We start from the raw sequence: 16429 nt of genomic DNA on the forward strand, positions 1-16429 counted from the left end.
GAACACACACACTGAGGGCATACAAGGAACCAGAGCTTTCATCGTCCCACTGAGGCCAGCCAGGCCTGAAGAAGCGGCACGCCAGCACCTGCACCCAGTCCCAGGTCTACTTGTCCACCATCGCCGCCTGCCCGCGCCCCAGCCGAGGCGAGTTGAACGGCGTCCCCGCCGGGCCGTACGGGACGAGAAACAAACGGCACAGGACGGACCGTCGGCAGCGGCCCTCGGGATGCCGGCAGAATCCCGCAGCCCGCCGCCTCCAGGCGCGCGAAGGCTGCTCCCGCTCAGCGCTGCCGGGGCCGGTGGCGGGGCGGGGCGGCCCGGGGCCGCGCGAGGAGGCGGTGCGGCCCTCCCTGACGTCAGGGCGCCCCCGCAGCGCGGCCGCCGCCTGACACCTCCCAGCGCCGGGCGCGCGGGGCTGCGAGCAGCGGGTAGCGGGCAGCGGCAGCAGCTCCTCGTCGGCGGGACCGCGACCCCATCGCTCCTCGGCACCGCTCGGCTCCGCTCGGCTGCATCGCGCCGCCTTCGCCATGTCGGTGGCCGGGCTCAAAAAGCAGTTCCATAAAGCGACCCAGGTACCGCCTCGGCCCCCCGCGCCGCGAGGGCCGTGCGCGGGTGCGTGGAGCGCGGATGCGTGGCGCAGTCCGGTGCGCGGCGCTGGTCTGGGTCCGGCTTCCCAGCCCGTACCCGGCTGCACGGGCACGCTTGGGCGCTTGTGTGAACGAGTGTGCACGAGTGTGCGTGGTGCATGTGGTGTGTGTGCGCGCGGTGCGTGAGCATACGCGGGCTCTCGTGAGTGCGCGGTCCACGAAGTGCCCCGCAGGCTGCCCCGCCGCCCCAGCCGCACCGCGGTGCGGAGCGGTGCGCAGGTGCCGATCCCGCAGGGATTGGCTGGGCAGCTAGGGCAGGTGCCCGAGTGGGCGTCGGACCCGTTCTGCGGGCTGCGCGCCGGTTTTCCGTCCGCATGGCTTTAGGCTGGCTTTCTAAATCAGACCTTTTTAAAAATTATTTTTCTCCCCTCCCTTCTCCCCCCCGACCCACTCAGGGTACAGGCAAAATCTGAATAATGAGATTTGGTCGTGTTGCTTTAGGCATGGTGTGTTACTGCAAGGAGGTCAGGATGTGTGTTTCACCCGGCTTCGATTTGTTTCGTAATGCAGAATCTGTATGCTGTAGTCCGTAAGGGTACAGTTTCTGAATTGAGCTTGGACTTGGTGTGCTTATCTGTATGCCTAGATAAATCCAAAATGGTTTCATAGAAGCCAGGGGAATTTATTCTAATTTACAAACTATAGTCCGAGACTGGTGTGAGGCTCCATTATTTTCTTTGCAAGTAAGTACAGAACTCCTAGTAATTTTCACTGATTGTCATTGCATCTTCAGGTAGCAGTGTATGTTGCTGTAAGCAGCCCCTAGGTGCAGACTTGCAGATACTGCAGCCATTAGGCTTTTCAACACCTACGCTTTTCCCTTTCTCATCAATCTCTTCTCTTTCGTCTCATCCGTTGTTGCACTGAGGAGAATTGTGCCTAAAGGAATGATCCTTTTCACAAGAATTAGTCCCAACTTTAGTTCTTGCTGTCTTTGCAATTATACCATACCCATGTTGACTACAAGTGCAGTGGGATGTGCCAAGTCCTCCACAGGCCCATGCAGGAGCAGGGTGACATTGTGTCTCACCTTTCATACCAAATTATGCTGCATCACTGGTAGAACAGTCTCCACAGAAGCCTGCTGTACTCATGACAGATGCAGTAAGGAGCGGTTAAGCGTGCCTGAGCCCATGCTGCAGTGCCCATCTGCTGCTGCTACTTCATTTTATCACTCCCTGCTACCTATAGTGCTGTTGCAAACCCAGGAATCATCAGTGCTACACTGAGTTCTCATACCAATAAGTAAGAATTGCAGGATCTGTCTCTTCCACAGTTAAGAAGTAGGCAATGAAAAGTTCTCTTTCTAGTAGTGTGTCTCAGTTCACCATTAGTGTAAGTTAATGAGTGTAACTCCACAACAGTGGGGGTGCACATCCCCTCTGGAGTGAGCCTGGTGCAGAAGGGCTGTGAGTGCTGTTCTGTCCTTCAGATGACATGCTCACACAGACTGTCAGCAGTACTGTAATGTAGAAGGAAAGAAGAGTTTTAGCTGGCTGGAGCCAAAATAGTACATTTGTGTTGCCAGATTTAGCAGCTATCAGATGACCCAGGGATTTTTGGGCCCAGCCATGACTTTCACAGACTGTTTGTATGCAGGGCATGAAGACACATTCATGTATGAGAATGACTCACAAGTAGGTTGCAAGACAGATCTGTTTATTGGCTTGTTTTCAGCATAAGTGAGAAATCCAGGCCTTGATTGTGCTGTCCTTACTCCAGGGAAAATACTTCTGATAATGGATTAATCCCCAGGTGAAGTGTGGATTGGCACTGCCAGTGTGAATGGAGCTTCCCAGATGGGACGAAACAAACTGGAAGTTTTGAAGACTGAGTCTTTCCTGCTGTTCTTAGTCATGGAAGAACATGTGTATGATGCAGTTGCACTGCAGTCAAAGTCACACCTGTAACAAAGTTATTTCTGATATGCCCTTTAATCCAGTAAAGCATTTGGAAGTCTTTCATTTTGTTTCTTTCTTCCTTCAATGCTGTAAAATTAGTAGTCCTCTTACACACAAGGGCATTATGAGTATACAATGTTATTATTATGGAATACAGTTTTAGTTGCAAGCATAAAGATACGTGTCACAATTTAAATGTTACAAAAATGTTTTTCTATCAGAAATAAGCCACTGGCAGAACTTGCAATTGTATGACTTGTATGTCTAGATTGTTCTATTGCTAAGTGTTTTGATTTCAAATATATACATATATATATGTATATATGTATATAAACTTGTGAGAGGTCAGGCTCACCTGCATTAAAAAATGCTACTTTTTTTACCAGAAGTCCTATTGAAGAGCTTAATGTCTGTCAAATTCCTTGCACCAACTGCTGCAGAAGTACATCATTGGAAAGCAGGTGGTATCTTTGCTCCTCACAGAATGAATGGGGTGTTCACCCCTTTTGCATTTTAGAAAACAATATTGATTGTTTTACCTCTGTGCAGCATCATAAAGTTTAGAACAAATATTCCTGAGTTTGTGAAAACAAGAGTGAGTCTGTAATCGTGACATTCCTTCAAAATTACAAGATACTAGACGGACAAATGCAGAAGTACTGAACAGGCTAGACTGCACGTTTATGTGTGTAGCCCACAGAACATCTAAAGAAGAAATATAACCACATTTGCCTATTAACTGTGCTGCTGCAAGTCTGTCATCCTTGAATTAAGAGCATTACTCAGCGTACTTTTAATTATTATGTGGGTTTTCTTTTCTTTTTTTTTTTTTTTTTTTTCCTGAAATGAGCAGCTAGATGCTGTACTACTAAATGATCAATTTTCCTTTGGGCATGCAAGTTCCTCTGCCATCAGTGCTATGCCAGCATGGAGAGGTTATTGCAACCTGCAGGTTTGTGGGCGGTGTTAACCCTGCCAGAATGGCTTCAGGTGGTAGAGATTTGAGTCTGGGGCATGTAAAGAGAGTTGTTGTAAAATATCAAGAACTCCAGTTCTGTGTGATTACTTTCACAGCATAATATGGTACTTGTGAGGGACAGTCAAAACTGGGATGATTTCATGGGGAATCACAGAATTGCAGGAGTTAGATGGGATCTCTGGAGATCATTTAGTCCACTTCCCCTGCTAAAGCAAGTTGCTACATAGGTTTTGTAAAGAAATAAACAAAAATGTTGGGAATGGCCATATGCTAGATTTCCCTGGCAATTGGTGAAGAAATTAAACTAACCTTTAAATAGCAGTTCCAAATGGGCTGAATTGATCAAAAAAGCCAGTAATATAATTTCTTTTTCATTACTGAATTCTGCTATTTATGACACAAATTGATTCATCTTTACACCATGGTAGAAATTAACTTTGTGTGCATTTTTTTTTTTTTTTTAATTATTTCCAGGGATTATTTCCAGAAGGAAAACCAGAAGAACTGCTTCCAGGCCACTCAGAATTGTCAGAATCAGCCTTTTAGGTGGAAAGTACCATGCTTTCCTCTTTAACAAGGCAGCCTGTAAAGTGCATGGTGAGACTAACCGCACTGATTAATAAGGAGCAAATGGGACTCTTTCCCTGCTCTGCTATGATGCATGAATTCATGCATTGCAAAATTGTTCTGGCCTTCAGTGGGAATTTGCTGTTCAGTGGGAATGACTGTTCATTTGCAAAAAGACCTCATTAGAGATGAGGCAGAATTTGAAAACACTGAGCCTGTGGATTAAAAGTGTACTGTAAGAGTGTCTGCTTATTAGGAAGAGTGCAGCAAACCTTCTGAGTGCATGAAACCATATAAACTTGTAAAGTACATAAATAATTTCCACTGCTGTGAGTAGAACAGCCTTTCTTGAAACGTAATGTCTTCTGCCCCTGTTGAACTCTTCAACTGCAACTAACCAGTTGTTACACCATTTATTTCTTACTGATAGAGACTGTGGGTAGTGATATATCAATGTCATTATTTTCCTAAATCCCCACCCAGCCCCATATTCTATAATACAAACCTGAGTATCTCTCTGTGTTTAGCAGGAGCTGTTCATGCTTGCCAGCCTAGGCCTTTCCAAGGAAGGCACTTCACCTGTCTTTTCCCACTTACTTTGACTGAGACTGAACTCACACTGTGTCTGCTTATCTCTTTTCGTGTCTCCTCTCAACATTATCCATGAAATTTGGTTTAGTTCCTGTATATGTAGAAGTAGATGGATGAAGTTTGAGAAGCTAGACAGTACCGTATTTTTTACTGTATTTTTCCTGGTGGAGCTATTGCACTTTGTGTTGCATATATTGGACTTAAGAAGCCTCTATCTTTTGCAATGTGTAACAAGTGAGCAGATGAAAGAAAGAGGAAAAAGAGATTTTTGTAAGGTGCCATGGCTCTGAGGACAGTGCTCAGACTAGATGTTGAAATCTCTTAGAGGACAGTGTACTATGAGAACTCTATTTTCTCTCAGTTTGGAGTGGTACACTTGTAGGTCAAGGAAAGTGAGCAAATTTTTGATCCAGAAATAAAGAATTATTTTTAAGAAAGGTATGTAATTATCTGGAGAGGGGAATATTTCCAACTGTGAATAGGGAAATTCCTTCTATTTGTGCGCTGTAGCTTGTTTGTCAGATACAGTATTCATGTTTGGCATCATTCCCACATGTCCTTTTATTGATATTATGTAATTGAAAGAATGAAAAATTGACCTTAATCTAAATTACCCTTTGCTTGGCTATTGTATAACCCTTCTGAGTTGTTGATGGCTTAAACAGTCTGTTCCAGTTTCTAACTCTGGTTCTAATCTAATAGGAAGAAGTGCTACTTAGTATGTGAAAAAGATAATGGCTTTTTAAAAATTATTATTATTATTTCTTGATAATAAGCTAATTTCTAAATAAAATTTCATCACTGCGTCTTTCCACTTGATATATGCAGTTTCCATTTTTTTGTACGTACATACAAATAAAGTTGGATGATTAACAGTGCTCCCACTGGTCTTTAGAAACAGAATATCTGTGGATGCTGGGCTCAAAACATAACTTGGATTGGAATTGTATTTTCTATTTTGATTTCATCTGCACTGAAAGAATGACACAGCGAGGAATTAGGAAGAGTGGGCTGTTCTTGGTCATCCATGCACAACCGTGTCTTTAAGATTTAAATGTGCCCTTGTGACTAGCAAGGGCTAATGGCATTCCATAAAAAGCACTGAAGCAGTGTATACACGGTTGATAGAAATGGACTTTGCAGACGTTACTTTGCAGAAGATTCTGCAGTGCTATGTGAACACTTAAGTGAGGTGCTGGGGTGACTGTGCATATTTTAATGGAGACTGAAAGCTGAAGGAGCTTGAACACAAGCTGTTGTGATGTTGTAAGTGTGCTGGTGAAATCTTTGACCTTAAAAACTTGACAGGAGGTAGAGCACTCGAAATCCGGCTTGCTGACCACAGGGAGCTATTGCAGCTCTTTGAGTAAATACGAGTTGTGAATGGGCAGCATTTGGTTCTAAGTGCCTGGAATTAAGCAAACCCATGGCTCCCTTTGCAGGCAATCAAAACTGGCTTCCGACATCTTCTTTTCCTTGAACCAGAAGGTCTTGTTTTGTATTGCCTTCTAGAAACTTCTCTTACTCTTGTTCTCATTTTCTTCTCTCTGGCTGCTAATGGACAATGGTGCTGCTGATCATCTCTTAAATGTAAGGCTTTTTGCAGACGAAAGAGCACTAAGCCAAAGCACAGTGTTTGTATGATGCGAACACAGAATTACCTTCCACTCTTATGTAACCCAGCACTTAATCTTGGAGAAAAAAGAGTGGCTTTCTTTTAAACTTGAGGTCACAGCAGATCTTACAGGAATACATTCAGCTTGTCAAAGAAGTGATAGCAATTAAAATTTTTGTTTGTTGTTTGTTTTTTTTTGTTTGTTTGTTTGTTTAGCCCAGAGAGGAGATTAAAAAAATGGAAATTCACATTTACTGTGTTAGTGTTTTTCACAAGTTTTCCCTTTTTCCTTGTAGGTCTTTATGGAAGAAAATTGAGAAGAAGTGACTCTTTTTGAAATTGAGTGTAATTCTATTTTTTTTGTGTGTGTAAGTGGAAAATACTGTGGCAGTCCTAGACAGGATGATTCATAGATTTGTCATTGTAATTTATTTGATACAGATGATGCTCTTCTGCCCATGCTGGAGGCCATATCTGTACAATTAAATAGCATTTTAAAAAGAATCCTCTTACTTAGACTGAGACTGACTGAAGCAGTTGTTGCAGCATAGCATGGGCCACATGAAGGGACAATGGTTTGGTCTCACCTGCCTTTCAAGTCATCATGCACCCACCAAAGAAAGGGTGTTATTTGATCCCAGTAGAGGTGCTTCTGAGGCAGCAACAAGTGTGTCTTAGTTTCAGCTGGGGTGAAATTGTTTTCTTCAGGGTGTCTGCTGTGGTGCATTTATGGTATTTATAGTTTCTGCTAAGCAGTGTTGTACAGAGCCAAGACCATTCTCAGAAGGGTTCAAGAAGCTGGTGGGAACAGGATTAGGACAGCTGACTTGAACTGTCCAAAAGGATATTTCATACAGTATGACATCAAGAGGAAGGAGTTTTGGAGGGAGTGGGAATTCATCATTCTCTCTTCTGATGCTCGGGGATGCTCAGCTAGGCAGCGGTTGGGGGGGTGGTGAGCAATTGCTTCTGCATCGTTTCCCACATACCGTCATATATATATGTGACACATAACTATTATATTTTTCCTTTCCTCGATTTTAGAAAATAATTATCTCAACCCATGAGTTCTACATTTTTTTTCCAATTCTATCCCCCATCCCACTGGTAAGAGAGAGTGAGCGAACAGTGTGGTGCTCAGCCACCTGCTGGGCCAAACCACAGCAAAGTGTAACCTTGCTAGCAGCAGCCTGTAAAGGAGGCTTGAGGTGATGCCAGAGGACCTCCTGAAAGAATGAGAAATTAAGCCGCTGGTTCTGGTTCAGCTAACAGGCGTGTCATGCAGGAGAGGGCTAGTAGGGTGGATCCATATTTCTTAAGAACAGATAGCACTAGCTGAGTTAATTAGCCACAGAACAACTGGAATATTACTGCAATTTACATTGGGTTGGTTTGGTCATCTGTCTTGCATTTGAAATCTCTCTGTCAGATTGAGATATCGTACGGAGTTCTTGTAAACTGAAGTTCTCAACAGAGAAAAATGCTGACTTTCTCCACCTTTCTTGCCTACTCTGATGGCACAGAGGGTGTAGTTACACCACACATTTCTAAAATGATGGCAGTCTCTATGTGTTTTTATGATTTGTAGTTTTATTTTTGAAATGATGTGCGATGTGCCAATTATTTGTTTAATTAGATGGTGTACTGGTGGCTGCAAAAGGTTTTTAGATGTGAAGATAATTTAACTGGACATTTTGAAATTGGGCATATTTTTCACTTTTGTGCTAACAAATTTAGTCAATGTTCAAATTCAGTAGCACTGAGAACAGAATTAATTATTCTTCTACTTTAACACATCAGCATGGAACATTATTTTTGTTCTGTTTCTGTGGGGAAAAGTGCCACCACAACAAATGGAATCGTAGAATCATAGAATCACTCACGTTGGTAAAGACCTTAAAGATAGTTGAGTCCAACCATGCTACCCTAACTCTAACAACCCTCTGCTAAATCAAGCCAGAAATAGGGTGATGGCAGCCAAAATAGTGTGATGGCAGAACACAGTCCAAAAGAGATTCTTCTGCAATGCATCAGGCCCAGCACTGCCAACTGGGTGAGAAAAGATGCTTTGCTCTGGTGCAGTTTTACCTCAAGCACTATATGTGTTTCTGGGCACTGCAATATAAGAAAAAAACATAAAATTTCTAAGGAAGTGTCTAAGGAAGGCTCTCAGAGCAGAGGAGACTGAAGGAATCCCCTCACCAGGGGAGCAGAGGGGTGGCACTGAGCTCTGCTCTCTAGTGATAGTGACAGGACCAGAGGAAGCAGCACAGAGCTGCGTAAGGGGAGGGTCAAGCTGGATTTTAGGAAAAAGTTCTTCATTGAGGTGATGGTCAGGCACTGGAACAGGATCCCCAGAGCACTGGTCACTACTCTAAGCCGTCAGAGTTCAAGAAGTGATTGTACAGTGCTCTCAGGCATAGGGTTTGACTTTTGAGTGGTCCTGTGTGGAGCCAGGAGTTGGACTTGACTTTTTTTGGGTGGGGGTGGCATGTTGGGTGGTAGAATGGCAGGATACGTTTGTTTGTTCTATCCTAAAAAGAACATTCTCCTGAAAACTCTTCTTGATTTCATCTTCTATGACTTTCGTAGACTAACACTTGGTCCTTCAGACAGCATTAGCCAAATGGATTTTTGCTGAGTTCTATTCTAGTCTGTTCAATTTTCAGTCTTCAACAATGTGCCAAGATTTCCTTTTCATGCAAAATCAATCTAGATGCAGTAAACCAGTTAATAATTCATAAGACATGAATGTCAAAAATAGTGTTTGTCCTACTAGATGAGTCACTTAGACTGTCTTGGAAAGTTATGGCATCATAAACTAAAGACTAGATTTAAAGCACTGCAGTTCTACAAATATAACTCGAGGATGGATGGATTTCCTCCTGCCAGTATTTTCTACTTAATTGGTACTGTTTGGAAACGCAGACAACAGACCAAGCCCCATCCTTTCCACTGGCATCAGGATATTTGCATATTACTTGCCAAGGCATTAGAGATGACCAAATGGTATATTGTTCTCAATTAATTTGCCAGCTGAATTTGTGTTTCTTTAGGAATGCTACACTTGGCACTAAAACAAAAGCTGTCCATGGCTTTAGATGAAGTAAAAGGAGGTTTGGTTACATAGAAGCTGGTCTTAAGTGTTCTGATCCCATTTCTTGCTTTGGCCAGGAATAGAAGGGATTTGACTTTATTTCCTGTTATTTGAAATGAAGTAAGAACTTTTAAAACAGCTGCAGCATAAGGAAGTTTCAACTGTATGCAAATATTGTTTATAAACCAAAAAGTTTGAATGTAGAAATATGCCTTAAAATGCATAACAACCACGTGTGCACATAGTTTACTGATTAGACTGGAGTCTAATTGAAGGATTATGTGTTAGCATAAACAAACAAAAATTTGTCTTTCAGGAAGGGTAGCTGGATCTTATGTTACCTCTATTTATTATTTGTTTTAAAAATTGGACAATTTATTTCTCAGTCTGAGGGAAAATCTTTCCACAAAAGTGCTAAAAAATATCATAGTACATATGGGCAGATCCTTTGTTGTTACTGTTGTGGGCAGTATGTATGATATACCGTACCTCTGGTATGTATTAAGAACAGACAGGGAAAATATGAATTTCTGGAGGAAAGGAAGACTTAATTGCTGAAAGCAGAGAGAAGCTTGGATACTTTTGTACTAAATGTGTAAATCTTTAACCTTTTTCTTGTTCAGTGCAGAAAAATACCTTTTCATTCTTTACTATTAACCAATTCGTCTTGCCTAGTTATCTTCGCATGCTAGGAATAGGGTTCTCTCACTAGAATAAGAACCACTGATACTGAAAGGCAGATAGCTTTTTGTTTTATTCTGCAGTGTCTTAATTCAAAATAATTCTAAATAGGATGATTTGGGACCTGTGATTTTCAAAACCGTCAAATCCTTACTCAAATATCTGGCTTGGCATGTTTCAGAATAGCTGCATTTTGAAAGCAAAAAAAATTATATACATCCTTGTGGTGACTGAGATGGATTATAGAGCTTCTGGTGTTCTCTTCAGAATATTGTAGTTTTTATTTAGCTGTGGAGATGGGTGGGAGTAAGATTCCTGAAATGAAGATGAATGAGGTTGAAAGAGTAGTAAAGTTCTCAGCAGAAAGCTTTAAAAACAGAGCAGAGGCAAATCTATTCAGATTTGTGGAGATAACTCTGACTGGAGTTGCTTTGTTAGTGCACTGTATTCAGTGTCATCAGTTCCTCATTTGGGCATTATGACAATATGTGGTGTTCCAGCACAAAAGACAAGATGGCCGCTATTCCAAAAACACACAGATAAAATGAATAAAACCAATAGATTAAGAAGGTCAGTATGGATTTTATGGTGTCTGTCAGTGCACGTGGAATCAAACATGACTAAGAATGGACTAAGACTGAAGAAGCTGACATTGTTTCTAAGTAGATAAACCTATAATTTCCAAATTTCCTGTTTCACTGGGGAGGAAGAATATGGAAAAGCAAAGAGAATATGGGAGAGCTCTAATCTGTGGATACACTTAGAACAAAAAATATTGAACAGTCACTGGAAAGTAAGCCTTGCGTAACTTTTGTTCTTCTTCCTTCCCCAGGAGTGAGTTTGCTGTTCCAGACAGGGTGGCAGTCCTTAAGCACATGACAGTTTTCCTCAGTGCTGTTAAAAATTCTGCTAGCTTGTGATGAACAAAGTGCCTGCTTGAAATCTTTTATGCATTCTTATGATTATTAGTGGAAGTCAAAACTGTTCTGCATTACTGTTTTCCCTTGACTCTGTGAAATACCATAGCATCTGTGTTAGGGCCAGATGTACAGCCAGGTACTGAAAATACCTAGGTAAGCTGCAAAGGCAAAGTACAGTATTTGGTTTATTATGACTTTGTGTGAGTCAGGACAAGACTGTCTCAGTTTTTCTTGCTTCTTCATGACCCTCACGCAGCAAGAAGACTGTGCTATTTTAGTGTGAGAAAATGTTGGTGCAGATAAAATTTCTAGTGCCTCTTCAGAAAAGGAGCTATCCTTCTGTTCTGTGCTGATCTGTGCCTACCATAAACGACCATGTTCTATAGCCCCCTTACACATACTTCTGTCTAATCACTGGTCTAAAAAGCCTCAACTCCATGAGCAGGTGTTTTGTGTTTCTTGATGCACATTGCCAGTATACTAGACAAGCGTACAGCTGGGTATGCTTGGGTTCCAGTTCTGATTCATGACTTCTGGTATTATCCTAAGATATAAAAAATACATATATAAAAAATAGAATGTTGATGGTCTTAAATTTAAAAATATCTGACAGTGTATAGCAGAAAATTAGTTGATTCATTTCCTTTGCTGTAATTTTGGGCTCTGTAAAGGTAACTGCTGATTTACACCTCTCATTTTGAGAATAAGAGAGCTTCCGAAATCATACATTAAAGTTAGGTACATAGAATTTGTAATAACTTTGATGAAAAAGAGGCAGTCTGCCGAAACAGATTCACGAAGTTCTCTTGACATGTGCTGAAGTAGTGCTGTTACACCTTGTTTACTTTCATCCTGTGAAGGACTTCTTCTCTCCATGCTCAGTGCGCTGGAGTAAGGGAATAGTGAAAATTTAATGAAGCTTCAATAAAATAGACTGTTCTAGTTCCATATTTTTCTCACATGTTTGCAGATTGACTACACTTGTGTCCAGGGAATCTTCTTCATCTGCATGAACTTAAGCACGTTCACTGCTGTAGACTTTTTTTATTCCTTGATTTCTTTTCGAAATGTTCTTCAAACTTTGTAAAATAATTATTATCAAGAATTGTATTTCCTTTAAAATCTTAATTCCTTTTATTGCAATAAAATTAAGTTTAGGAAGGTAAATTAAGCAGCTGAGAGAGAAGCCATGAATATTAAATGAGCTTTATGTAAAAGAATGAAGATCAGATCAGGAGTATGAGAAACAACCCTGTGCAATTGCTAAACCGGAGGCAAAGCCTGCTTGAATCCTTGAGCTTTTGAGAGCATGGGAAGGAGAAGGCAGTAGCAGGCCAGCAAGGATGGGGAGTGGGACCAGACCTTACCTTCACTTTCTTGGATTTAGGAAGCTTATTAGCAATAATTAGCAATACACTGTTACAGAAGAGTTTATGAGGGAAGCTCTGATTCTTATTGTGTTTTTTTTTTGTTTTCTACGGTGCCATCAGGCACGGAGTCACTGTAGGACAGCTTACTGTGACTGTATCTATTAGACATCAGCAGTATCTTGCAGTGTCCACCTTCTGTCTTAATGTCTCCACTATTGCTCTAAGAGAGTCACAGGTCATAATATATTTGAGATCATAAATATAAGACATGCAATGTTGAAACTTAGAGTTATGAATAATCCTGGATGAGATAATGTGACCTTGCTCCACTGTAGTCCCAGCTGAGAGCTAGCAGTGCTTTGAAGTGTTGTTGCCCCATTTTCGCTTTTGTGGCTGGCATTGCTTTCTGTACACTGAATAGAAGAGTAGCAGTCATTTCTGGCTTCCCTGTGCTCAACTGTCGGGAAGCCCTTAGGGAAGGAGATAGGATCTCTGTTATAACTGATCCCATCGCAAAAGCCCAGGAATGAGTGGGGGAAAAAAAAGGATAAAGAAACCAAACTGTAGTTACAGCAACTTTGTTTCCTGTTCCAGTTCTCACTAGGCTTGGCCAACAGGGGAAACTTTTCTTCAGTGCGCAACTCTGCAACCTTTTTATTCCCAAGTAATCCTTTTCATACAAGTCTCTGCTGCGAAGTGCACTGAGCACCAGACAGGGAAGAGCTACTTTCACCTCTTTTTCAGTGCCATCCTATGATATTTCTGGCAGGATTTGTGGAACCTGGTTTACTCTACAGGCATCTCCATGTCATCAAGGAGCTGGAACTTAAGAGAAGTAACTAATTAATTGTGTCCCTTTGACCCTTTTGAAAGAACGTATTTGGCTTGAATACTGGGAAGATTGGCGTTTGTCTTTATACTTTATTATACCTTATTTGTATATCCATATTAAAAAAAAGAGTTCTGTCTTTAGCAACTGCTCTAGATTATAAAACAGCATAGTATGGATCAATTCTTAAACATGGTATTTAAAAGGTAGATCGATTCACAAAAGCAGACAATGATCTTCTGATATCAAAGGACCTGGAAGCAAGCAATGCATACTGAAAACTGAAACATTATGCCACAAATTTGTCTCCTAAAACTTGTTGGAAGTGAACTATGGAGTTAGCTAGGTGAATAAGAGATGATCACTAATACTTATGCCACATACATTTACTCAACAATAGCAACAACTACAAAACATTTAGCTGACTAAATTTTGCTAATTTGTATTATTTTGCTTATTATATTTCAAATGTTCAGGAGTGACTTTCAACAAGCTATTTTCTGAATTGTGTTTTATACAGCATATATAACCAAACAAAGAAAACAGTGCAGAATTGAGTCATTTAAAAATTAATAGTAATGTCCTCTATCTCTTTTGTAAATTCTTGTGATTTCAAAGTTTAAATTTTAGGTTCTTTTGGGGATAAATCTAATCTTAAGAATTTTGAGGCAGATGACAACTTTTGCAAAGACCTGCAATAATTCCTTTGAGCCATTTTGTCTCCTGTCAATCTATCTCCTCTGGGAGCTGTTCCAGTTTGAAATATGTGCCAGAACTTTGACTGAAGCATGATTATACTTCTCCCTCTTGCTTTCTTTCACACTGAGTGATGTATCTGCTGATCTGAAATTCTAAGGCTATGTCTACTTTGGCAAGTGATACAGTGAAATAGGCATGGGTCTGCAGAATTGACCAATTGGTGCAGAGGATACAGTGTCCAGCAGAGGACACAGTTTTGGCATATCAATGCAACAAAAGTAATGCAAAAGAGGGAGAGAAACTCACAGCAAAGCTTGGGCTGCTGTTGGGTATTACAATTTGTTAGTTGTTAGGATTATCTACTGTTCAGATTTTATCTAGGTGCACAGAAAAAGAGTGATTAAGGATCCTTTACTTCTTAGGCCAACTAATGTAGATATCAGGGCTCACATGGCTTCCTGACCTGTGACAGTGAAAGAGCTAGTGAGGAGTCTGTGTGAATTTCTCATTTCCTGGTGTGCCGATAAAGATGACTGTTATAAATAGGACCTTAAGGCAAATACCTATATCCTGGTTTTTATTGCTGTTATGTATTGTTTTGTTTGTCCCTGTATGGAGCCAATGTACTGATGCAACCAGTGCATTTACCCTGTAAGTACAGTGGAGCATAATCTTGCTTGACCTGGCTGCAGAGAGTTGTGATATAATTTCTATTTGGTAAATTGCTATTCCTTTGTCTTACTACTGATTTTAAATATCTTGTTTTAAAGATACAGTTTTTCTACCAGAGCTAGGCCTCCTGTTTTCCATGGGATATAAGGTAAGATTTTGCCCTATTCAGTGGGGCTGGAGACCTGATGGATTTTATCTACACTGGATATCCAGTGTTCCTTGTAGGAACAGGAATATTTTAATCTATCAAGGAACTTACAGCTCTATTAACATACGTTGTGAGAAATATTCTCTCTTAATTTAAATTCATATACCTCCTGTTTAATTATTGATTTGCATGAGAGATAGAGGTTAAATGTCTAGATGGCAACCTACAAGTACTTATGAGAACCAAAAAAAGCTGAAATTCAGGAGGACAAAAAGTTACTACTTTGACACATCATAAACACTTAAAACAGCCACAGATGTTAAAGGAAACAAAACAACAGTGTACTGGTTTCTCTCAAAACATTTAAAAAGAAACATTCTCACTCCCAGTTCCTGAAACACTGTTAGGGCCTGCTGCTCTGGATCTGTTTGTTCGGTTGTTTGGTTGTTGTTTTTTTGTTTGTTTGTTTTGTTCTTTTCACATCTGTGCTTTTTTGGGACAAGTTTTATTGAGTTATAGTTCTGTGGTTTCTGGGCTTGCACTGAGCTCCAATAAAATAAATTCACTGCTAATAGGTTTTATGAATCTATAAGATATCTTGCCATTTGGTAATCTTGAGTTTGTTACCGGTGCTGCTAACTCCCAGAGCTCAGGATGTCCTGAAGCCTGAACATATTGCTAAGCAGAGTGAAGAAACCTTTAACAATGCTCTGATGTCTTTTTCTCTGTGTCATGGGATGTCTTCTTTATGTTATTTGTATCCCTAGAATAAGATGATGTAGTGTATAGGAGTAACTGCAGGAGATATATAAATATCTCACTGCATGTCTCTCTGTGTCTCTATAGACTTGAAGGGGGCATGCAGATGTCAAAGTTTTCAAGGCTGTATGGACTTTCAAGGTTTTCAGAAAGCCCTTTCGTGCAAGCTAGATCGTTCTAGTGTTTTTTTTTTGTTTTGTTCTTTATTTATTTATTTATTTATTTATTGTTTCCTCCCAGTAAATCTTATTTAAAATTGAATACTAGATATGTGGTGTACTTACTTTATTGTTATACTGCACAAGTAATGCTTGTCAGTAGCTCTGTAAATAGCCTTCATGACAGCTCTCTTCTTTTAGCATACTTGTGGTTTTTAGGACTATTATAAATTTCTGTACATAAGACTTAATGGCATCACTGATTATCACTGCAACTAATTCTTGGCTCTTTAATGTTAAATAATCACTTGTGGAGAGCTGTCCATAGACCTCAACCACAATAAATTGCATTGCGTTTTTTCAGTGGAATGGTTAAGTGACCTGCACAGAACAGACACGAGGAGGACATGTGTCTAGATATCAGCACAGAGAGACTGCTTTGCCCTCAGTCTGCTCTGTCTCATGCTGGAAATAACTACAGAGAGAGACATGTCTGAGTGGCATCCTATGTATGCGTGAAGTACTCAACCTTTGTCTGTGAGAGCAAAAAACACTGGAAGAATTTCCCAGTCATTTCCTTCATGCACTGCTAACTTGGCAGGCATGGTTTTACCACTGGGTTGTTTGAGTGACATCATGAAGAGCAGCTATGTCACTGAGACTGACACAGCTTTGCCTGCTTTCATTCAGATGCCTTGACAGTTTGCTGCTTTACAGGTGTTGCTGTACTTGGCAATTAACTGTTCCTCTGTTCTGGTCCTGGTTCTCTCTTAGGATCTATGAAGCTCTTAGG

The 16429-nt window shown here is 40.9% G+C and overlaps 1 protein-coding gene across 1 annotated transcript in view; it reads left to right on the forward strand.

Moving 5' to 3' along the window:
* Positions 1-375: 375 nt before the first annotated feature.
* SH3GL2 (SH3 domain containing GRB2 like 2, endophilin A1) overlaps positions 376-16429 on the forward strand; it is an 87765-nt gene continuing 71711 nt past the window's right edge. The window contains exon 1 of the mRNA XM_048931254.1: positions 376-575. Within this exon, the coding sequence (XP_048787211.1) occupies positions 531-575 (45 nt within the window). The 5' untranslated portion in view covers positions 376-530. The remainder of the gene's footprint in view (positions 576-16429) is intronic.

The sequence above is a fragment of the Lagopus muta genome, chromosome Z (genome assembly GCF_023343835.1).
Source record: "Lagopus muta isolate bLagMut1 chromosome Z, bLagMut1 primary, whole genome shotgun sequence".
Classification (NCBI taxonomy): domain Eukaryota; kingdom Metazoa; phylum Chordata; class Aves; order Galliformes; family Phasianidae; genus Lagopus; species Lagopus muta.